Source organism: Centroberyx gerrardi, chromosome 9 (assembly GCF_048128805.1).
Source record: "Centroberyx gerrardi isolate f3 chromosome 9, fCenGer3.hap1.cur.20231027, whole genome shotgun sequence".
NCBI classification, from domain to species: Eukaryota; Metazoa; Chordata; class Actinopteri; order Beryciformes; family Berycidae; genus Centroberyx; species Centroberyx gerrardi.
The window spans coordinates 23716184-23741260 of record NC_136005.1 but is presented as its reverse complement, the minus strand read 5'-3'; the positions used below and the strand labels follow the sequence as shown (position 1 = coordinate 23741260).

General features: G+C 42.1%; 2 protein-coding genes across 2 annotated transcripts in view; one reads left to right on the top strand and one right to left on the bottom strand.

Annotated features, from left to right (window-relative positions):
* raver2 (ribonucleoprotein, PTB-binding 2) overlaps positions 1-1943 on the top strand; it is a 76661-nt gene extending 74718 nt beyond the window's left edge. The window contains exon 17 of the mRNA XM_071904220.2: positions 688-1943. The gene's annotated coding sequence lies outside the window, so the exon portion shown is untranslated. The remainder of the gene's footprint in view (positions 1-687) is intronic.
* The window catches only part of LOC139911816 (tyrosine-protein kinase JAK1), a 53819-nt gene continuing 30328 nt past the window's right edge, over positions 1587-25077 (bottom strand). The window contains exons 9-25 of the mRNA XM_078285842.1: positions 23074-23231; positions 21833-21947; positions 18913-19111; positions 16559-16668; positions 15818-15970; positions 15568-15655; positions 15346-15473; positions 14945-15083; positions 11890-12041; positions 11522-11672; positions 9749-9837; positions 9433-9625; positions 9131-9255; positions 8186-8358; positions 7008-7125; positions 4402-4512; positions 1587-3411 (exon numbers count right to left, since the gene is read on the bottom strand). Coding sequence (XP_078141968.1) covers positions 3310-3411; positions 4402-4512; positions 7008-7125; positions 8186-8358; positions 9131-9255; positions 9433-9625; positions 9749-9837; positions 11522-11672; positions 11890-12041; positions 14945-15083; positions 15346-15473; positions 15568-15655; positions 15818-15970; positions 16559-16668; positions 18913-19111; positions 21833-21947; positions 23074-23231 — 2304 coding nt within the window. The 3' untranslated portion in view covers positions 1587-3309. The remainder of the gene's footprint in view (positions 3412-4401; positions 4513-7007; positions 7126-8185; positions 8359-9130; positions 9256-9432; positions 9626-9748; positions 9838-11521; positions 11673-11889; positions 12042-14944; positions 15084-15345; positions 15474-15567; positions 15656-15817; positions 15971-16558; positions 16669-18912; positions 19112-21832; positions 21948-23073; positions 23232-25077) is intronic.

Genomic DNA, 25077 nt, shown 5'->3' with positions numbered 1-25077 from the left:
ATGAGACAACTGACAGACAACAATGAGACAAACTGACTCACACTGTCCCATCAGATAGGAGTGGTGTCTGTGCCACGTCTGTGCCTCTGTAGTGTTTTTCACCTGGAAGCTCTTCTTGTCTATAGCCACATTTTCACTGAGGGTTTTGCAGCAGATTTTTGAATTAGGGCAATATTTTAAGAGGTCTTTTTTCCAAAATGCTATACGTCAGTTTTGGAAAATCCTTACCTGAAATGCATCATTCTATATCTCTTAACTCAATAACACTTTTACGGACTGGATCCTCAGTCTGCAAAAGTGTTATCTTGTCAACTAAGAACTTAATTTACCTACTATCCTAAAATGTTGGCAGTGTAAACAAGGTCTGTGGGCCCTTGTCGATGTAGAATGTATCTATCTAACTATCTTTTTTTAATTAAATGAACCTTTATTTAACCAGGCAAGTCATCGGGGCATGTTGGACACTCGTCTTTCACACGGGACGCTCCTGAGTGGTGTTAGCCTTTGTAGTGATATCCGCTGTAGGGGATATCCATTGTTTCAGACATGAAACCCTCATAATGATTGTACACAAAGGGGCCCGGCTCCCTGACAGTATCATAGCACAAACGCCGCATTTACACAGGAGCACAACATGTTCTTGAACCCCTTGTAACGCCGGTGATCTTTTCTCGTCTGTCTAAACAGGAACAAGTCAGAGTCCGCGTCGCTTCTCCTTACCGAGGCAGCCATGAAAAGATCAGATTTTCAAAATGTGTTGCTGTGTAAATGCAGCCCAAGCTGATCTTTGTTCGTTCAGCTGTAAATGCAGCAGCGATCTTGACACGAAAATGCTTTTGGGAAATGCAGTCAAGATCTTTTCCCCAGATGGTCAGTATTAGTTTTGTTTTTCCAGAAATGTTACATTTGATAGAAGCAGGAAATCTGATTTGTAACCTTACGCCATCTAGTTTTGATCTTTTCATTGTAGGATGAACATAAAAAACACAGCTGGTTCACTTAAGGTTCAAATCCAGACTTTCTTGTGTAAGTGTATCCTCTGACCCGTATCCTCTAGGCTTAAGTGCGTAGCTGTTGTCCCAGTATGTATACTGTATATTACACAAGGTCAATAGTGAGACTGGACTGGCAGTAGTGGATGACTGTATGTGTGTGTGTTGATCACAAAGCTTTGCAATACTCAAGTATTTCTGACTTTTTGGGACATTTTAATGGCTGTAGATATATATAGATATAGATATGCTGTGCTCATTGCTTTGTACACAGTTTGCTTTTAAAGTATGTGGAATTTTTTTCTGACCTGAAATCTACTGTAGATTTTGCAATATTTTATATCACACTGACATTGATATTGTTTTACTGTGAATAAGGTATTTCTAGAAGCAATTGAATTTTAGCATGCTTACTTACCACTGTAATATACAGAACAAACTGTTTTGAGTAGTTAATAATATTGCATTTGACGCTTTTGGACTGACACACAGAACACAACGGACACTGATTTTATTTATTTTTTCATTGTGTATTTATGGACATTTTTCCATAAGTCATACTTTTGTCTTATTCTTTTGAAAAATATATATTTCTTTTCTCCTATTTTGAGCAGAAGGAATTGTCTTTTACATTCCTAAATAAAATGTGGACTGAAGCTCAAGTTTGTCCCCCTAGCAGTCCTTTTTTTTTTTTGCCTTTCTGCAAACATTCACAGTAAAAGCCATAAAATCACGATGAGTAAAACTGACCATTCATAATCGCTTGTGATAATGTGACTGAGCAAGGTTTTATAGCTACATGGCTCACAAGTGAATTCTCTATTGATGGATTTAACTTCACTCACTTAATATCAGAATAAACCCTCTGCTCAACTCATATCCGTATACAGAGTAGATAGAATATACTTTGATAAGTTTCTGGCATATCTGTGAATTAAAAATAAAAATAAATGTTACACAGAAATAAAACAAAATGCACAAACATCCTTGTGAATGTTTCATGTCATTAAAAGAAATTGGATATTGTGTGCAACTTAAAAAATAACATGACGAATAACGAATCAGTGAAAATTACTGCTTAACCGATCTCACTTCAGACTCACCGCACCTCCTACACGTCCTTCCATATACACTTCAATCCTACAACAACAATGACAATCGGCTCAAGATAAAAACATACAATCTTTGACAAATTCTTCTTGCAATACACAGACATTACATTAAGTATTTGTGGCTCTTATAGACGTGAACATAAGTGTAAAGCTATGGTAAGAATTAGAAAGATTAAGCTGACTTCTACTGCCCCCAAGTGTCTCTCACTGGTACTTTCTTCATCTCTCACTCTACAATCAACACATACTGCAATACAGGTTTGTGAGGTTTTGGCCTGACCGTCCGGACGCATACAGGTCCTATGAAAAAGGTCTGCTACAGTATTCAACAAACCGGCAGATCAGAGATACAGAGTATAAACCAGACTACCTCAAACAGGAGACCTTGTTGGATTTACACAATGCAAAAGATGTGATTTTTTGACTCTGTGGCACAGATCCGATCCTTTGATGGTTACTTGAAGAGGAAGAAACCACATGAACGTTGATTAGAGAGCCATGAATCGTACAAAAAAAGAAAAAAAAACAAAGAAACCAACACAACCGGTATGACTGTGTGTGGGTATGTGCATGTTACGACGTATCCATCCTCTAAGCTTGCATCTGCATCGGAAGCGAGAGCAACATCGGCCGCACGAGTCCACACGATCAGAAGAAGAAGGCCTATGGAGCGCACTGTGTGAGTCCAGCAGTGCTTCGCAGGCGAGGTCTCACCTTCCTCTCAAAGCACACAGCTCAGTCTGTTGGCTACACTTGGAAGTTCTTTGTTAGAAATAAGGTCACATTCAGCGAAGGCTAAAGCTACAGGGTTGTACAGGATTGATTTCTTGTAGGCCAATAGAGCGTGATATATTCTCTGAGCTATTCATACAGCAAAATATGACAAATATGGGAAAAATATGACGAGGAAATCGTCGACGAACGCAAAAAGTTAAAAATATAGTGGACTAAAAAATATAGTGGACGAGGAGTACATGTCTTGATGTGGTAGGTTGATACATGGGTAAGCAGGGACATGGCCTTGGGCGAACTTTGAACTCTGATCCTCGAGGATTGTCTCTCTCTTAGTAAAAGTAGGATGAAGCTGCCCCCGTAGATGCTGATCCGGGGTCAGTTTTGCCGTTTGAATCTGGCCCCATCTGCCGAGGTCAGCTTCACCTCCCGGAGTCTCAAAGGTCGTGAGGTCAAAGGTGGCTGGTTCGCGGTTAGCGCTGCTGCTGCATGCGGGTCAGCCCCTCGATCAGGCGCTTGAAGGTGATTCTCCTCTCGGGGGTGTGCTCCCAGCACTTACGCATCAGCTCATACACCTGCCACACACACACACACACACACACACACACACACACACACACACACACACACACAGGGGATGTGACAGTGATTCAACATGAATCTCGATACACAGTGACTCAATACAGGAACGATATTTTTGAGCACCTGATGCGACTCGACTTCATTCATTTTTGATTCGATCTGATCTGATACGATTTGAAAAGCAATGGAAAGTTTCCTTGTTATGGTGTCCTTATTTTGACTAGTTAGGACTCAACAACCAACATTATAATAATCAACATTATCCAACAACGTGATAATGTCATTAGCATTATATGGTGAGACACCTGTATAGAATGACTGAAATTTCTGGCCAGTTGCACATTTCACTGTGACACATATTGTAGCTTTACTTGATATTTCTCTGGAGCTTGACACCATAAATGAACTTCTCAATGTCCCAAACAATGTAAAAAAAATTGACCCACTGCTAGAAAAGGGAAAATATTCAAATGGAAAGTATTCTCTTCAAGTAAAATATTCAAATACAATCACTGTGGAAGAGACAGTATTTCTGTAAATTAAACAGGTGAGTATTCCGGTAGCGAATGATCTTGAAGGATCATGACATACTTCACACACAGTTTCAAGAGAGTTCATGTGTGTTTCCCGCATTATTTATATTACTGGTTTAGGTAAGACAGCGGCCTCTGTTTGCAGTGTAGGATCTCGGGTATTCGCAACAGAGTTTGACAGAATAAAAGATGCGAAAGAGAGAGACAAATCAATAGTCGAATTGGGGTTTTCCCAGTCAAGAGCCGGCCATTATGATTAATGACCTCCCAGCCCCTTGCTCTCTCCGCCCTTTCTCTCTCTTCATATATATTTGTCTCTGTGAAAAGTTTTCTTCAAGCAGAGTAAATAAAAATAAACAGCCGAAAGCTTTAACCAGAGCGAGCTTTACACTAAAGTGTGCATACTTTCTAAGTACAGGCCCTGCTGGTAATAAGAAGACTGATTCTTACGGGCTCGGGACAGCCTTCAGGGCGTGGCAACCTCTTCCCTTCCGCCAGCACCTTCACCAGTCGGATGACAGTCATCTGACCGTGGGTTCGGCCAATCATATCGAGGAACAGCTGTGTGGGTGAGGACAAAAACAAGTTACGAAAGCAACAGTGCACAGTACCATCCAATACCGGCTCCAAAACAAAAATGTCCATGTTATTTTTCAGGAAGGTGTATCCTGGAAGGATTATCTGTTAACTGTTGTATTGCGGCTAAATAAATTCTCTGTGAAGATATTTGTGTTTGGAGAGCTGGGATGTACAGCCTTGTGCACCACAGACAGTCCTACATTCAGCCACAAATTATCACAACAAAACAGCAGGGAAGAAAGAGGAGACTCTTGTGGAAAACACTGCACGACTCCAGTGAGACCGGGGCCAAAGACGGTGATGACTAACATGAGCTATTTTAATGCAGAAAAGACAGACACAGGGCTTAAAGAAAAAAAACATTGTGAGCCTGAAATGTTCCTGACTGATTTTTGGGGGGGGTGGGGTGGGGTAGTCAGCACACTGCACCATTGCATCATTCATTTCTCTATAAAACTAGTCCAATAAGAAGAACAACGAAAACACACATTTTGACACATTTCTGAGCTGAATGAATGAATATTCAACACACAGCATTATTAATCTGTAAACCTAGTGCAATAAGGATACCTGTGGAGCCCCCCAGGGGTCACCTGGTACAAAAAAAATGATGGGAAATCAGTGGGCACGGTTTTCTTACAATTTACTCCGTGCCCTAAACCGTGCCCATGGATTAGTAAACCATGCGCACAGATTTGTCATATCTATGCTGCTAACATCAAAGAGGGACTTTTAGGCCTATATACAGTGAGCCAGAGCCATTACACACAGCTTGGCATACATATAGTGAGCTGTAATAGCCATTAGGCACCTAGACCATATGTGAACCATAACCATTGATTAATCACATCAGTAGGTCTAATTTATGATCCAATATGTTTTGGTGACAATATGAAACCCATTTACTCCCTATAAATCATGCTTGTAGAAAAAGCATGTTAATTAAACTGTATATGCAACTCTGTGGGCCGCTGTGGTGTCCCTGTTGACGTCATCAATACATATTACAAATCCGTGTGCAGGTCTACTAATCCGCGGGCATGGTTTAGGACTCCATGCGCACTGATTACTAATTTGAGGGCACGGTTTACTAATCCATGCGCACGGTTTACTAATCCGTGCGTACGGTTTTAGTAATCCATGCGCACAGTTTACTATTCCGTGCACATGGAGCCGTGCGGTTTACCAATCGGTGCCTGTATGGATTTCCACATCAATTATTTTTTTCTTACCAGGTGACCCCTGGGGAGCTCTGTAGAGAACAGCCAAAGCAATGCCACATTTTGATGCTGAATGAGGATTGTAAATTGTGAAAGACAGATCACGTTCCGGTCTGTCATTGCTGCTGGAGCGGCAGCTTAACTGTCGCTCCGGTGTGCTCAGATATCGGAGCGCGCGCACAGCGGCGTTGTGTCTGGATTGACCTCATGTGGAAAGAGCACTTTCTTTCTGCTGGTTGAGCTCACAGTGCAGAACAAACACCCGGTTCTCTTAATTTGTCGCACCAAGTGTCAAACGGTTTCCCGTCTCCACCCGTTTATTCAACCCATACCTATCGCCGTTTGTTTTTTACTCCTCTCTCAGTGACGCGTGTATCTCCGCCAGCTTTCATGAACTTCGTTTCCATATTTCAGCTGTGCTACACCACGGAATCGGTGCTACATGGTGATAGAAAGTAGCTTGCTGTTATTGGATTGGATTCAAAATTGGACTGGATAAATTGGATAAAAAAAAACTTTACTCGCATTCCATTGGTAATTGTAAATATTGCTTTGCTTCGCTGAATATGATTGTATAAAACGCATCAAAAACAAAAACCCACGTGGAGTGAGTTTATTTATTTATTTATTTTCAAGAATAGTTTGTGAATCTAAAACGTGGTCTCTAAGCCCTGCAGACACCACACACACACACACACTCATTCAACAAACCCACAATCATTTCAGCACTGTAATTCACTCTGTACCTCACTCTGATTAGTGTCGGTCTATGTAAACACTATGAGAAGCTTCTGTAAATGGCTGCATTTAGAGGAACAAAAGGATTTTAAAACCTATGTTTTAAATGTAATGGTTTTCCCTTTTTAGACTGTAATGAAAAGGTCTTTTAACCTGTTCCCTCTTTGTTAACATTCACATGTCCTGTGCACCTCTTTATTGTGTTAAGTTACTCTGGATAACAGTGTCAGTTAAAAGCCTAATGTAAATGGAAGGTGTTTTTGGTGAACCGAGCCCTTCACATTGGCACAGGCTGCAGTTTGGGCAAAGCCACCGGCTGAGTCTGTCATCTGCTGCTCTGGCCAGACACTGACACCATCTGCCACATACAAATGAGAGTGTGTGTGTGTGTGTGTGTGTGTGTGTGTGTGTGTGTCCCTATCGTTATATCAGAACAATTCTGTGCAATTCTGTGTCGTATTTCTGCAACACAGGTATGTATGATGTACAGTATATCATGTCAGGTGTGTGTGTACTGACCGTCATCGGGCTGGACTTGGTCTCACAGTAGGTGATGAGTTCGTACATCGTCACACCGAAGGACCACACATCTGAAGCCAGGTAGAACTTGCAGTGCATCAGACACTCTGGAGCATACCTGAGACACACAGAACAAGCGTCCTTCAGTATCTTTATACTGCACATACAGGGTTTTTCCTCAAACGCACGTCAAAGGCTTGCAGCCTAAATACAGGTTGTATGCCCTGGTTCTACAGGGGCTATTAGGGTGCATGGCATTACTTTTATATACTTGCTTTTACACTTTTTTTTATGCCTCAGCTTTTCACGCCTTCAGATGCATTGAAATACTAAAGGAGAGAAAAGGCCCCTACGGCATATTTCCCTTACTGTCTAGATATTCTTTACTTTTATGAAAAATACACTTGGCTCGGTTGCTCGAAAGAATATTAGCACTAAGATCATATTTGTCCATTTAATTAAAATGGGATTATTATAATCTTATCACTACAATGTTTTCACAGAGGCTCCCCAAAGTAGAGCCAAGCTAGGGTCAGTGAACAAAACCACGTTTCTCAGTAATATTTGTTCTGTAAAAATACAATTAAAAACAAACCCCAGGTTAGTATCTCATCTTATTGAATATAGACTCAGGCCCTGGCCATTTAACAAATTAACCTGCTTAAAAACCTCTGCACATTTCCCATCCTTCCCAGTCTGTTCACTACCTGTTTTTCTGTCATCTCAGTGCTCCCTGGTCCTATTGATCGGGGTTGGGCTCAGTTCCCTCTCTATTCAGTCAATGCAAAATGTCAACTGACACCCCAGTTAATTTACTGATGAAAAGAATTTGAGTCATGTACCTTTGGATGAAAAGACTGTTAAAGATGTTTTCACATTTTTAATTGATTCTTTTTCCCTTTATTAAGATTATCCACTACCTACATCGGTTGAATTCAAAGTGAACTGAAACCCCACTCTGCTTTTCTTCTACTCTCTCTCTCTTTTATTCATATTTTGCCTGTCTCCAAGCGATCCCTCTTTCATCATTGCCCTTATATCCCCCACTATCCCCTTTCCCTGTTTTCTCCCTCCCTCCTTCCTTCCTGGCCACTCTCGCACCAGAAGACAAGGCTATCATGGTCGAGTTTGACGGAGTAAAATTCCATCTCCTCTTTCCTCCCCTCCTCTCCTCTCACCAGAACACGGGGCTATCGTGGTCGTCCTTGACGGTGTAGTAGCCCTCACTGTCCTTGATGCTCTTGGTGAGGCCGAAATCTCCGATCTTCACCGTCCTCTCGTTCTCCACCAGAACGTTTCGGGCAGCCAGGTCCCGGTGGATGTAATTCCGAGATCCCAGGTAGTCCATTCCCTAGGAACAACAGGGAGACCAGGATTAGAGGGCTGAGTGACAGAGATGTGTGGTTTTAGCATATGGTACATGGTAGCTATGCAGAGAGATCATCTACATCTCTTGGTGCATAATGGAAAAAGACGATGTTATAGCTGAGGTGTTTTTGGGAACCATTGGGACCATTATATGAAATCCAATCAGGTAACAATGGTAACACTAATAGTATGGTAACAGCATTATGGTAATGGTAACATCATTGCACAAAAACTCCACGGGTTAAATAATAACTATATGGCTAAAGAGAGTCTTGCATCAAAGAACCACACCAGATTCAAAATGTATTATAATGCAGGCATTCAGATTCATGTATGTTACTCATATAACCCTTATGTACATTAAGTAGTCCCCTCTACTTAAGATGCCTTATGAATTGGTACTTTATTGTTACTCTACTTCACTGGAGCACGTACCAGAAAGCAGCTCAACCTGACTGCACATAGTGATTGAATGCTGAGTGTATACTGTACTGTACACTGTGTATACTGTATACTGTACTGCGTCTGCCTTTATGTATCGTTGTCGATATGTCTTTGACAAATTACATAGTAGTCCAGTATTGGCTACAGATTGACGGCTGAAACAGATCACCATCTAAAACAGCATGCCTTTCACTGCCAACAAAGGCCAAATGGAGTCCATATCTCCTCTGCCTGTAGAGGTTTTAAATGCAGAAATGTCGGTGGTACCAGCTTGTCTGAGCCAGCAGGTCTGTGAAAAGCGACTGTGTTACCTGGCATATCTGGATAGCGTAGCTCAGCAGGGTGTTGAGGGTGGCTTTGCCTCTGTGCCTGGGGAGAAACTCCTTCAGACTGCCAGCTGGAAGGTACTCCATGATCAGCTTGATGGCCCGACCACCTAAACACACAGATTTACACACATAAATACACACACAAACGAGACGGTGCTGAACATATAGAGAGAAGGGTGTGTGTACATGCATGCTTACACGGGTCCATGTGTGCTTTCATGTGTGTCTGTGTGCACTTGTTCGTGTCTGTGTGTGCTTCTGTGTGTGTGTTCTCTCCATCTCACCTTCCTCCTGGCATATGCCCTTGTATTTGACAATGTTTTCATGGTAGAGCTCCTTGAGGATGCCAATCTCACTCCAGAGGTTGTTGCTCTGCTCATCTCGGTTCTCAGGCTTCAGCGACTTGACGGCCACCAGCTCCCCTGTTTTATCGCCCCGGGGATCATAGCGACACAGCTCCACCTTGCCAAAGTGGCCCTAGACAAGGATCACGCAAGAAGCCATCTTTGGTCATTCATATATGCGGTAGGATTTAGATAGATAAACACAAACGCACAAATACAGCACAAAGACAGCACAAAGACAGCAGGGTTAGCTTACCTCTCCCAGGTCTCTGATCTTCTTCAGGAATCTCTTTTCAAACATTGTGGGGTCAACCTCTGGTGTGGGCACAGGTTTGATAGACGGGTCTGAAAGAGAGGGAAAGAAAACATAAATGACATACACTAGTTAAAACATACATCATAAATGCCCAATCATTTGATAGGAAGCATACCCCGCAGCATACAAGTTTCCCCCACACTAATTTACTGTTACTTGTAATCACTCTCCACTTCCTACAAATGGCTATTAGTAGGAAACTCCATCATTGAACTTAGTCTCATTCTGTTACACTGGGCCATTCAACAGCAGCTATCTATAGACAGATCACTGTAGAAGTGGCATGTTGATGTGGGATTTGATAAGGCTAAAAGCTGCTTGTATTAAGTGTGTGTGCAAGCAAAAAAAAAGCAATTCAACCTGATTAACCCCAAAGTATCATGATGTTGGTTTGGGAAATTTTGATTGCAATCCTCTTAAGTGTACTTAAACATTATTCAATATGGTTAACTTAATCTTGTAATTGTCGTGGGATTTTAATATCAGATGTCAAGGGGTAATAAGCTAAAGCAGTGTCCAATTGTGGCCAGCAGGTGGAAGAAGAGAGTGAGGTATGTTGCCATGGGGCCCAGTTAAGGGGCAGATCACTGATCATGAACCCAGTGAACTTCCTCATGCACATCAAGGCCAAGTCAACAACTTTCTCTCTTTGCACAGCTTACTAGACTGCTTCTAGGTGTGATCTGAAACATGCAAAACATTCAACGTATGCCACAACATATGTCAAATGTACCGCTGCCTTGAATTATTGCACCTCCACCTGTTTTCAACCTGTCTTTCTTGCAGTGTGCATTCAGAAAAAAGGTGCAATGTTGTACCTTTTTGTCTCAATGGCTTACATTTACTGATTTTTCTAGTTTTAATTATTTTTCTTGATACAAAATAAAATGTGTAAGGCACAAACATCTCACTGCTTGGCTCTCCCTCAATATGCAGGGGAAATGAAGTAAGCCGGAACATTGTTTTTTGAGTGCAGACCTTATTTTTTTTAACTTTTTTTTTCTCCTTTAGAAAAAAAGCCCTCCAAATTACAACTACACATCCTTGGATGTCACATACTATTGCTTCATGATTTCACAATAAAAACAAGTGTTTGTCTGTTCATGCAGCACTACTCTTTCATAAACTAAATATTTCTTCCATCTTCAATATAAATTTCTATATATCATATGTATTTTTATTCATGCATCAACCAGAATCCTTTCCCTTGATCTACGAAGTCAGATTCATGACTACCCACTGCCAGTTCTCCCTGAAATATAGAGGATCTTGACTGTGGAAAAGTTATAGCCACACTGCCAGTGAATCTAAAATATCTCTGAAACAGGCTGGTCGCAACAGGTTTACGCCCAAAAAAGAAGAAAAGTCTGATGCAATGGCAATACAAATGTTGCAATATTGCTACGTTGTTAGTCATGTCATTAATGATCATGGCCATTCCTTGTGTGGCAACAAATCTATCAGTTAACAGGGACTCTTAAAGACACAATGCTCACACACACCCACACACTCGTCCGCAACCTCCACCCTCACATACACACATTCTCTCGTTCCTCCAGCATGCCTTTGTCTGTGGTGGCGCTAAAGGAAGAAGTAAAGGGAGAAAAATGTTTCCTGGAGTTGTCATTCATACACACACACACACACACACACACACACACACACATACATGCATGTACAGCGCACACACTCCCAAACCCCATCCACACATACTCTGTTCCTCCAGCATGTCTATGTCCCTGACGATTGCCCTGAAGAAGGGTCTCTTCATGGGGTCGTAGTTCATGCAGTGGGTCATCAGTTCAGCCAGCTCTCTGCAGTCTGGGGTGGCCAGCTGACACTCTGTAGCGTAGAATCTCTCCTTCTGCTCAACACAAGAGACAGAGACATGGATATGAATGGGGAAGAGCATGCAAAGAAGGGTAGATAGGATCATGGGTGTGGGTTGATGGACAAAGGTGGTTGGAGAAGAAGAAGGGACACAGAGAGAATAAACAGGAGAGGAGGGAAACGGATCAGATTTGAGCAAAAAGAGGGTATTAGTGATTCAGTATTTGTTTGTTTGTTTGTGTGTTCCCCACCTCGGTGAGTTTCTTGTCTTTGAGGGGGACCTCCCCATCGTAGCAGATCTCCCACAGGGTGGTGCCGAAGCCCCACTTGTCAGCCGCCACACTCAGGTAGTTCACGTTCTTCACACACTCCGGAGCGATCCATGGGATACGATGCACACACTCTGCAGAGCGGAAAGAAGTCAGCATCAGCATAGCTTCGCGAATAAAACAAGTACAGATCCTTTATTCGTAAAAACAACAAGAAGGTTGCGGGAGCTGTGTGAAAATTTGCAGCTAAGGTGTGAAGATTCATAGTTTTCACAATAATAATTTTTTTTTACTGTTACTGGAGCTAAACGCTGCATGCCAACGATGAACGTACTATAGAGAAAGACACAAATGCACGTACTCACACCTTGTTATATTTATATTTAAGTGCCACTGTCACTAATTTGCCTGCAGTCCACCATCAAAGACAAACTTTGTCTGTCTATGAAGATATGATTATGGGAAGTCTCTCAACACCCTACCATGTGACCTGGGCCAGTTATAGATAACAGATAAGTCCTGTCTCCATCAGGCTCCATATATTAATATATCACTCCAGTTATATACCAGTAGAACAAGAATGTTATACAAGCTCTGTCCTGTGTAGTCTACAGATATTCAATGTCTGGGCTAGGGTTAATCTTCGGGTTGGGATTAATGTTAGAAATAGTGCCAGGTTAGGGGTGGGTTTAGGTTTAAAAATGGGGTTAGGGTTACATAGTCTGTGGATATGTACCAACTAGGCAAGTTGTTGAACATCCACTTTTTGTCACCTGATAGTTAGCTGAGTATCAACTTTTTAACAGCAATTAGCAAAATCTAATGGCCAGACTGACGCAATGTGTGGAATTTTGAGTAACTGGTACGTCTCTTTAAGTGTGAAATCACTTTGACCAAACGCTTATGCAATTTCTTAGCTAACAACTAATGGTAAAAAAAAAACTTCCTGGAACTAATGGTGGGGGCAGGCCCTCAAGCCACTGGCTCTGAGCCAATATCTTCCCACCAGGCTCCACCTAACAGGAACACACAGTAAAGTAGTTACTGCTCTGACTGGAACACAGACTGGCTGGCTGAATTGTTGACAGACTGACTCCACTAAGCCTGAAAAGCCCGGCATCAGCTGACTGAAATATACCGCCTTGACTGGAAGACAGGCTGAACGACTGTCTGGCTGTCTGACCTCCGTGGTTTGCCATTTGGCTGGCTGGCTCCACATATCCATGAGGGGTGTATAGAAGCATATAGAGCTCTGACTGGAACACAGGATGACTGACTAGCTCATTGAGAGAGAGTGGAAAGAGGGACTGGGGCTGGATGGAAAGATGGAGAGGATGGAGAGGGAGATGGGAGTGACAAAGGAAAGGATGGAGAAGAAAGAGAGAGAGAAAATGGGTAAGCAAGTGAAAAATGGATTAGGGTTAGAGTAAAGAGATCGTTGGGAAAAAGGGAAGTGGGAGGAGAATTCCCAGAGGGTCTCTCAGTGCTGGACCACAGCATGTACATTTCCAGTCTGTCCATTTATCTATAGCCACTACGCGTTCAATCAAGACCCTGTACAAGGACACACGGCTGTAACTGGAATACTGGCTGATTGGAAGAGTGATGGAGAGAAGAAGAAGAGCGGTGGAGAGAGTGCTGGGAAGAAGGAGGGAGGGAGGAGCATTCCCAGGGGTGTTCCTGTGCTGGACATTAGCGCAGAGACATTTCCAGTCCGTCCTCTGGTCCGTCCATCCATCTGTATAGCCATACCGCATTATATCACACAACTCCTGGCTCTAATGGACAAGCAGAAACATGAGGCGCCCATTTGTGGGGAATCGTGCAATCTGAGAGCTGACCTTGTCACGCCGTCTTCCCTGAACCCCAGATCTAGCTTTTACAAACCAAATTACACTCTTAAAGGGAAATGCACCCAGTGCAATATGTACTGGTTATGTGACAAGGTTGCACATTTGTCAGTGTGTGCCTGAGTGTGTGTGTGTGGGTGGGTGTGTGGACGGAGCTGAAGTTGGCTACAAGCTGGTGGAAATACTATCTATCTGCTAATTTGGGAGCACATTTTGGAATTAGCTCAAATGAGTGGCCATCCATCATGCTGGAGGCACAGGACCCATGGGATCCAAATGCATGTGTGTGTGTCATGGTTATAATAGTTTCCTGTATTTAATTCAGTTTTCATTTCTATTTCAGTTTCACTGCCACTTTTCTACTTTTGTATAGTTATATTTAGTTTTCAGAGTGAGTTTGTTATGAATTTAATTTTGATTTTTCAAAGTATTCTAATTTTAGCATTAGTTTTTACATATAACTTTGGTGTATTTGTGTTTTCAGTTTGGTTTTAGTTCTTTCATTTACAGATGATTAGGGGAACAACATGGAAGTTAGTGTGGAGTAGTGATGCGTAGGTCAGGTTTTTTTCAACCCACGACCGCCCGTCCCGACACATAAACGTATCCGAACCCGCCCGACCCATTTTCATACACATAAAACAACGACCCGAACCCGATCCGCAACCCGAAAAAAAAAATAGATGATCAGGAAGCCAGGTAATTTTCCAAAGACTCGTGTCACTAAGGTAATACAGTGCTGCACTGTGCAGTGTGCGCACTGCGCAGAATATAATGTATGGATGGTGGGATAAACCAGCTGGAGATTGGAGAAGTTTACTCGGTTAATTAAATTTAAAACCCATTGAAATTTAGTGTAGAATTACATTGTGTGTGTGTACTGTGTGTAGCCCATTTGACCTGCACCCGCCCGACCCGATCTCAATATCATCATCATTCGGTTTCGGATTGACCCGTGCATCACTAGTGTGGAGTGTTTATTTTTGGTTTACGAAGTTAATTTATGCTCTAATTTATGAACCAGACAATATAGTTTTATTTTAGGTTTAGATTTTAAACTGTTTTTTTTTCATGTGGTTTTTTCCCTCTACTTTCAGTTTCAGTTTATGATAATAACCTTGTTGTGTGTGTGTGTGTGTGTGTGTGTGTGTGTGTGTGTGTGCGTGTGTGTGTGTGTGAATTCTGACCCTCTCTGGTGAGCACAGTGATTGGTATTCCTGGGTCGCTGAGCTTGATGAAGGGCCCTCCTTCGTCGGTGCCCAGTCCGTCCCTGGCCAACAGGATGTTCTTAGTGCACACAAAGCCATGGACCAGCTTTTTGTCCTCCTACACACACACACACACACACACACACACACACACACACACACACACACACACACACACACACACACACAAATCTGTTATAAATCCGAGGGGCTTATTTTATTTAAATTATGTTGATGTTGACATGGATCTAACATTGTTTGGGCAATCCCTTGTATGCGTACTTCTATGCTTATTTGCATATATTTGTGTGTGAGTACGTGTGTGTGTGTGTGTGTGTGTGTGTGTGTGTTGGTGTGTGTGTTTTCTCTGTCTCTCTCACCAAGTAGCTGAGAGCTGAGGCCAGTTGTTTGGCCACCTGGAACTTCCACGGTGTGCTGAGTGGGCTTTGCTGCCTCCTCATAAACAGATCCAGTGGTCCCGGTTGGACAAACTCCTCCACCATGATATCTGTTCCACACAAACACAGGGACAAAATGGTCAGACACATACACACACACACACACACACATCCACATACACAGAGTTCTTCATTTGTACTTACTCTCCAGGTGGCGGACACACACTCCATAGAGCAGCACTATGTGTTTATGGGACACCTGCCGCATCATACTGGCTGTCTCAAAGAAAGCCTGGCAACAGAAAGAGAGAGACAGTAGGAAGAATAAGTTAGAATAAGGATTAGCTTTAGGTCAGAGTTAGGAGTTAGGGAATGAATGTAATCAATAGAGGGTCCTCATAAGGACAGAAGTATAAAGATGTATATGTATATATGTGTGTGTTGTGTTTCTCACCAGGGAGATGTCCCTGTGTCCGGAACCCAGCACCTTGAGGACCACCTTGACCTTCTGGAAGGATGAGTAAGCTGCATCCTCCTCCTCCTCACTCTTCACCCTCAGCGTGCCGGAGTAGATGTTGGTTCTCGTCCCCAGACCAAGGTGCTCTTCCTAGAACGCAGCAGGGACACCGGAAAACAGAGCGTTACATAAGACAGCCGCTTCCAGCATGCAAACTACAGCTGCTAGAACAGGGCATCTGCAGATTTCAGAAAGCCAAATTTAAGACTTTTTAAGATTTATTTTTATTGCTACCTGGAAATGATTTCAAGACCAATGTAAAAACCAAAATGAAGAAACAAAGCTGGGAAAACCAGCCTACTGAACATCGATATAGAAGTTCTGAAACCATAAATGGGGAGTATAAAATTTGTAAAATTTGTTAAGGGACATCAAGTTCAATTGTGTTTATTAAAGCAGAAATGATGAGATATACTGTACTACTAACCCTGTTCTGTAGTTATATAAAAGTAAAACACAAAATAAATATAAATATATAAAAGCTATCATAGCAAGGTAAAAAACATAAGACCTCTAATAACTGTATTTAAAACATTTGAATACATTTGAAGTCCTTAAATTTAGCTAATTTTTCATGTTTTTAAGGACCTGCAGACACCCTGAATAACCACATTACCACCATACCGTGAGACAGACAGACAGACAGACAGACAGACTGAGTGATGGACAGTGGCGTACCTGTTCGATCTCCTCCTTGAGAATGCGATGGAAGCTGAGCTGGCTCTCCTGCATGGGCGTCTGAGGGATCCGTGCTCTCTCCTTAGTGACCACCAGCAGGTTAGACACCTCTGCAGCACAAACACACACAAACAACAAAGTGTCTTTCAAGAAATATATCAAAACAGACATGCACACTGTTACACTGGAGTTCATCATGAAAGCAACACAGTGTTTACATGTGGTCAAGCAAGCTCTAAACAATTTTCAATGTGGCAATGATGAGAAAAGCTCCTCAGGTCGGGTTACCATACTGTTTTGACACCTGTTTATTTTTTGTATATACGGGTCTGTGCGTGGGAGGACGAAGTGAAAATGTGTGTTTGTGCATGTTGTCGTGTGTGTGTGTGTGTTTGTGGGTGTCATAGAACTAATGTTGTGACAAAACCAGCGCACTGTGGTTTAAGAAAAAAAAAGTAGCTGCGCTCCACCAGTGTCGCCTAACATGCCTATGTTACAGCACCGTTCTGTAACATGCAACCTATGTTCTTATGCAACACCGTATCCACCCACATTAACACACATACATACTGCACACGCATAGAAGACCATCAACAGACTACATTTACACTACATTCATCCCTACCGCCTACTCCTAATGCACACCTTAACCTTCTCCACTACATGTCTAATCTCAAGACCTAAACTAAATGTAATCCTAACTTGTACTAACTTGCCCCTAACCCTAAAACTGGCCAAAATGTTCTCACTCCCCCAGCAAGTCCTCACTTCTTATATGCACTCCTTGAAGCCACCTGTCACTACACAACATTATTTTCACAACTGTTAGAAATCATGCATAAGACCCCAAACAATACATTCAGTAAAACAAAACATTAAGAATCACTAAAAAATATATATTCTGGGGATTGTGTACTTAATAGTGTTGTATTTGTATGTTTAGTATGGATGTTATATAAAACATCATTAATGTTTTAAAAAGGACAAGACATTAGATGCTCCTGTCTTTTTTCTTCCTCTGAAGCAGATCAAAACAGTCGTGCAGTATGACGTTAAACCTCACAAAACAATACCGCACACCTCCAACACACATAAACAGCTCAACACACCTAAACAAACATGCACGCATGGCTCCACCTTTCCCTGTGTGAAGTAAACAGAAGAGGGGTGCTTTGGCTCCGGAAACCCACATTTACAACTCTCTCTTCCTCTCTGTCACCGTTTCACACGCAGTCAGACAGACAGACACACACACACACACACAGGGTGGCACCACGCCTCACTTACCCTGTGCCAGTGAGACACACAAACACACACATTGGAGGACACACTTGGAGGCATCTATTTTCTTAAGAATGTGTCAAGGCTGTTAGAGTAAACGAAACTCAATTTTTTTTATCATTGCTTGTTACAATGGAGGGCCTTGGAATCAAATAGTAATCGCAAGCCATGACCTGACTAATAAGGATAAACCTGCAATTAAGAAAATGTAGTACTAGTGGTAACAAAGAATAACTGTCCTCTTCTCAACCAATAGAATATACAAGGACTTATCTTGCTAGTCATTTGAATGTTTGCATGTTTAATTCACAGCATTTGAGAAAGAATGAGCTCCAGTTGCTTCTGCAGCGCTACTAAAAAACAGAGGCATGAAGTGGGACTTTTATTATTGCCGTCACAGGTGTCACACAGGTATTTGTGTCACATAAAGTGACACAGTGTTGTTTGGTATGTGTGGAGCCATAGGGAGTCAGTGCTGATGTCAGTTGGCTCACAAGATTGATTATTGCACTCTTAAAAAAGTGGTGGCATTTTCATCACATCAACGAGCATCACATCCATCGCGTTTCTTGTGATACTTTTCAACTTATCAAGGCCCTGGATGCAAGATGGTTTCCAATGCACGTCTCTGAGTCAATAACATAAACACAAATTTTAATAAGTCTGTGTTTTGAATTTATTTTATTTGAACCATACCTGAACTTTTCTTTTCGCATTGATAGTGTTTTGTGTAGACTTCATTCAATGAATATTTATTTATTTATATTTTGTAGCACAATAAAATGGATGCAAGGCCAAGGAGTGCACAAATGTTTTACAGGAGGGAAACATTATTGCTCTGCCAGTCAACCTTTCTGTCTTTGTTCATTCATTGTGCTTGCAAACAAGGCACACCTGAGAACGAAGGCCAGTGCTCAGTATGTCTACCCTTGTCTAAATGAAGCCTTTTTCTTCAATCAATGCGTGCTTCTATTCATTTGGCTCGTTTATTGTGTGTGTCTTTGTCCACTTCTCCATGTCTGTCACTCTCTCTACCGTATCTGTCTGTGTCTGCGTGACTGTATGACGCCTACCTCTAGGCTGTGGAGGGCAGCAGCGGAGCAGCTGGAAAGAGAGATTGTCGGTTCGGAGGCTCTGGCCCTCCAGGTGCTCCAACAGCTCCCTGAGTGTGGCCCGCAACGTCTCGGTGCCGTACAGGCGGAACCCGTCGGTGGCCACCTCGATCTGGAAGTTCTTATACTGACGCACTGGACGAGACTCCTTCAGGTCGAGCTGGGTGGGACGGAGAGAGATTGGAAGAAGGAAAAAAGGGACGGGGAGGAAGGCATGAGGGGATAGAGATAGGGGAAAGAATATGAGATGGAAGGAGAAATCAAAGGTGCAAGGGAGGGGCAGGGGATAGAGGGAGGTTTTATTGAGGAGAGAAAAGACGGGTGGGGTGAGGAAGAAGGCAGGAGGAAGAGAAAGAGAGTGGGAGTATGCGAGGAAGAGAGAAGTGTAAAGAGATAAAGAGAAAAGTTAATTTCAGTACTGTAAAAAACAAAACAAAGGGCTTTTTGAGTGTGTGTGTGTGTGTTTTGGATACACTACACATACACTAGAAAAATGCTGCTGAAATATTAGTCGTTTTATTCTTTTCCCTTCATAATAAAATATTAGTGCTGTAATTGCTGAGTGCTCTGGTCCACATCTGTGGGTTATTCTTACTGGAAGTAGCCTGTGGATACCTTTTTCTATTATAATTGTCCAGGATTGTAGAGCACCTGCACCTGGTTAAGGGGCTGGTTTGGAGGGCAATAGGACTTCTCTATATTAAACACATAAACTATTTATGTTTCTATTGCAAATGGTTTATCAAATTCTGTTAAAAAGGCAGAAGCTCAACAGATACAAATACAAGTAACATACACACACACTCACTTTATTACACATTTCAACATTACATTTGTTTACATCATGTTTAAACAGTCTCTCTAAACAGTGGCTATTTACCTAAGACCCAGAGGGTCAGCTTTGTGAATGTGTGTACGAGTGTGTGCACATGTGTGTGGGTGTGTGTGTGTGTCTGATCCCATGTTGACTCATAATGCTGCCTTGCACTGTAGAGACTTGCCCTTATCTAATAAGCCTGCTGTAATCTGATATAAAATAAACTGTACAACATTTGGTCTGCTGCGTCTGTGTGTGCTAGGGTTGTCAAAAGTATCAATACTTCGATAAATATCAATACTAAAAATTTGAAACTGATGCAATACTCATTTGCAACAGTATCGATACCAGCAGTGCTTTCTCTTAATGAAAAATCAAACATATTATTTCTCTGCCTCCATTAGCCACACACACACACACACACCCACACACACACACACACACACCCTGCACCGCTGCCCACAGCCCCTCCTCTCATTAGTAGCAGTCAGCTGGGTTGTTGCCTCAGTCAGCAAACAATGCTAGAGTGGTGCCGACGAAGGGGGGTAACACGTCAAACTTGGCGAAGCACCTTAAGGACCGACACGCCAGTCTATATAAAGAATTTCGAGAGGTTAGCGAAAGCTCCCGTTTCAACATCACTGAAGCATTAAACATTTATCATAAACGTTAACGTACCCTGCACATCATCCGTTTTAGTTTAGTTAGCTACAGAGCTAGCTAACGTTATCAAGTAGGTTTGCCAGATGCCCGGTTTTCGACCGGACTGTCCGGTTTTCAGATGCATTGTCCGGGCCCGGTCAGAAGGCTCGACCGGACGTTGAAATGTCCGATTAAAATCATTCTGTCAATAATAATCCACTAACTCTAGCCCTGCTGATTTTTCCCTATCATTGGTGGGTATCTGTTGCTCCAACAAGCTAAAAGTGTCCTGATAGGCTGATGACTAGAGCAGGGTAATCTGCTGTGTAAATGCAAAGTTTTTAATGAGTTTTATCGGGCCTACGTTATGGAGAAGCTGTCTGTCTGTCTGTCCATCCGTTTGCACCGGGATTTCCCCCTGCGTTGTCGGATATTAAGGGACTAGTTTGGGTCTCTGTTTTTTGCTTAGTTGCTTACAGTCTATGCTGCAGAGGCCAGGAGGCAATATGATGTTTCACATGCTTGTGCAGTATAAGCTCACTCTCCTCAATAAAAAAGAGCAAATCATGACGGCGATCGACACCTGTCAATCAAAAATGTGTTGTTTGATCTCAGACAACTTTAAAATATTGTTTTCATGTTAAAATTAAATTAACATGAAAACAATATATTTTTTAAAAAGATTGAAAATTATATTTTTCCCCCCTGGTATCTAAAATGGTATCGCATATCGATATTTTCCTGGGTATTGTATCGAAGTTAGAAATTCTAGTATCGTGACAACCCTAGTGTGTGTATGTGCGCGTGTGTGAGAGTGTATACTGTGACTGGGTCAGTGAATGACCTACAGAACAACAAGGCCTTTCCGACACATGACTGGGCTGTTAGTCTTTGCCTGTCCTTATAATAACAGAGGGTTAATTCCCATAGACTTTCACTATAGCCACAAAGCACTGTAAACTGTTTAGAGTACAGCTAAAAGTCATTTCCTGGTATGATGCTATGAGGACAAAGGAAGCCTGTACAGCAGCATCACAGCTGGAACTGACCATGCAACCAGTTTCTCCTGTAACTTTTTAAAGCAGTGATGGGGAACTTAAACAGACACTAAAACAGAAATGGATATGTTTTGACTCCACATTTGTTTTTACTCTGAAAAATCAGATCCCTAACACATGTACCAACTATGGCAGATAGATTGAATTTAAAAAATCCTTTACTTTTATTCTATTAGTGTATTTTTCAACAGGTCATTTTCTTTCTATCTGCAGCTGTTGACAGAGATGGAAGAGCCAGACTGCCAGTGGTAAATACTCATCCAGGAGAGCAAAGAGTCACACCTGATAAGTGTATTGACAAAGGAAGATACTGTACCACAGCGAAGTATGGCTTCAACAGTTAATGAGTATGAGTCGAGCCTACCTCGGTGCAGACCACAGTGATGATGATGTACTGGTAGTCGGTGCAGCTCCAGCGCAGGATGTAGGTGCCCTCCTCGTTGCCCTCCTGACGCAGCTTGTAGATGGCATACTCCGTACTGGGGAGGGACAAACACAACCAGAGGGGGCGATTATATCAAAAGTAGATTGAGAGTGTCTGCAAGTTTCATCAACTTAAAACTTTAGACTTTAATGTCAGTTTGAATGAAATGTAAGACCAGGTCTGCCTCTGAAAATTTTTGAAAATGAAAACAAAAGGTACACCGTATCAGAATATGGGTCTGTGTATCTGGGCTGATTTGTGGTAAGCAACAGCGAACTGAGGAGCCGCAAATTTTTAAGACCACTAAAACTGAAAATAAATCTTAAAATGCTATATTTATTTGTATTTATCTGTTTGTAATAATAATAATAAATGATAAACATAACATGAGTCAGTTTGAAACATCACAACATATACAATATACAGTATATAACAACAGAAATCTATGGACAAGACCCGCTATGGCCTTGAGTTTAGATAAATATGATTTATGACATTTGAAGACCTGCAGCACTCTGTAGATACTTTCAGAAGCACTCTGCTTAAAGGTACAGACAGGCTTTTTGGCAAATAACCTCAATTAGTCTGCTTGACTGTTGTGTGACACAAAGACTGGTTGCAGTTTCACCTCTGTGTCCTGTATTTATTTAGTTCATTACAGGGCATGTTATCACTTTAGTGTGTTTGTGCGGTGGATAATAGCATCACCTCAAAGGTATTAGCATATGCACCATTGTGCACTAAATACAGGACATACAAAGATGGAACTCCTATCAATGTTCGCTTTGCACAATGTTAAGTTGATCAAAAGGCTTATTAGCCAAAATGTTGGTGTATTCCTTTAAGGAAACTGGAGAAGGAAACTAGAGAGTGAGAGGGAGCAGGCGGCGTACTGTACTCTGTACTGGGGGAGGGAGGGAGAGAGGGCATGGACAAACACAACCAAAGGTCAGGAACAGCTTGTTTATTGATGAACATGTGTAATGACATATTGTCCTTAGACTGCCTGTGTGGGCTAACACAATATTGATTATGATTTAATACTACATGCTAATAACAGAAAATCTAAGCTAGAAAAAAACGGACACACATGCAGACACAAAAAACACACACAAGTGTGCACTTTTGCTGGTACAGAATCATGCACAAACACACTCATCCCACACATATGCAGTACTAACCAGATGGGTCCATGGCAGCCGTTGTTGATGTTGTGCACCACTGAAGCAGGGGCCACCTCCTTGCACAGGTAGTGGTGGGCGTCCACTGTCAGCCGGAAATATCCGTCCACCAGGGCTACGAAGGACAGAGCCTCAGCCCTACTAGCCAGCTGCAACTCCTGGAAAGAGGAAAGAGAGAGACAAAGAGAGAGAGGGGTGGGATGGGGGTGGGCAGTTAGAGTAAGAGCGATGAAAAAGTCACAAAGATGTACAGATGTACATCCATGTACACGTAGAGGCAGTAGTACAGGCTATGATTTCGACTGATTGAAAAAAGAGTGAGAAAATTGATCACGTTGTGGCTATAAGACAAATCACAATGGAAATCTAATTTGGCAATTTCAACAGAGGCACAGGAATTGAATTTTCTACAACAAATTATAGAATTTTCTACTAGAATTTTATAATACCACCAAACAAGTGACAGCCCTACAGTACCACCTAACAATGTGACTGCTTAGCAATTTTTTATAGTTATAATTAGGTTAGTAAATTAAATCCAATTGCTGCATGTTGCAGAGTGAAGTTGAACCTCAACCACATGTCACACACTACAAACTCTAAGCTTTAGAATTATGACTGGTTATAGCCTAAATGGTCAGAGAAACAAGCTTATGACTAAAATCTCGTCAGTTTGAATCCCCAGACTGACTGGGAATATCTGGACAGGCCGGGGTAAACTGAAGTGGAAGCTGTGGTTGTACTGGTTAGCTCCCAGGTGTTTGTGTGTGTCCGTCCGTATGTGCGTGTGTTGAAATGTAACCCATGCAATTATTCTCCCAGGCTGCTGCAGTAAAAAGGAATGTTGTAAAATTGCTCGGTTAAACAAGGGCTAAAATATACAGCAAACTCAAGTATTAGTCTTAGTATGGATCCACACTTACAGAAAGCAATATGGATAGCAGTTACCAGATTAAACACAGTGCTTTCAGTTGGATAGGTGGTGCCATAGCATCCTACTATGAATCATCCAAACATCTCTTGAGCAACAAGATTATTTCTCATAATGGCAGCATTTGTTTTGGCATACCATTTTAAGAGAGTGAAAAGATGCCACACGCCATTGTAGGCTATCTCACTTCTTTCCACACCAGCACCAAGCCAGGCAAGTCAACTAAGGTAAAGTTTGCTTTGTTCTGGCAGAAAAAAACAAAACACAGACCAAAGGCTTAGATTTAGAAAGGAAGCCAAGTTTTGGCAAACTTTACTTGAGCCTTTTAGTGGTACCCATATTTTTTAAAATCAAGATCAAAGTCTAACTGACCTAATTTCATCCAACATAGCACTCAAGTCCCGCTGGCTCCAAGCCACTCAACAGATATTTCACAAGGTAATAGCCAATTCTACCTCTGCATCATAGTTTAGTCAACTGCAATTGTATTGTTCCTCCCATCCCATCACAACACCCGCAACCACCCTGTTTTTGATAGACTGAACAAATATTAACAACTTGCTGTTATTTCGCCTTCATTCCCACTTGAAACAAGCCTGAGCCATACTTTTCTCCTGCAGCGGCACAGTGCTAAACTGTGTGGAGAAAGGTTAATGGTGATGTGCTGTGTGCAGAGTTCACAAGCTTGAGCTCAGAGGCAGCCAGAGTCCACTGCAAACACACACAAGTTCTGCTACACCTGTCAGGACATTCCACTGACTAACCCTCACAACTACATGCCTAACACTGACCTTTACCAAACCCCAATTCCAACTACGCTTAAATAAGAATGAGGCAACAGCCCGGCTCCACCCAACACACATATGCACGCACATACACAGCTCAATTCAGGTCATGTTGCAATGCTCTCAACATATCTAAACACACTCCAAACAAAACTGTCAGTCGCAAATGAAAACTGAGAGCTGTGTGTCTGTGTCTGTGTGTGTGCTTCCGCTCTCTCCCTCAAGGAAATATGTGAGTGCTGCAGTTTATGTAAAAACTATTTCTTAACCAACAACAGGAACCTTTCA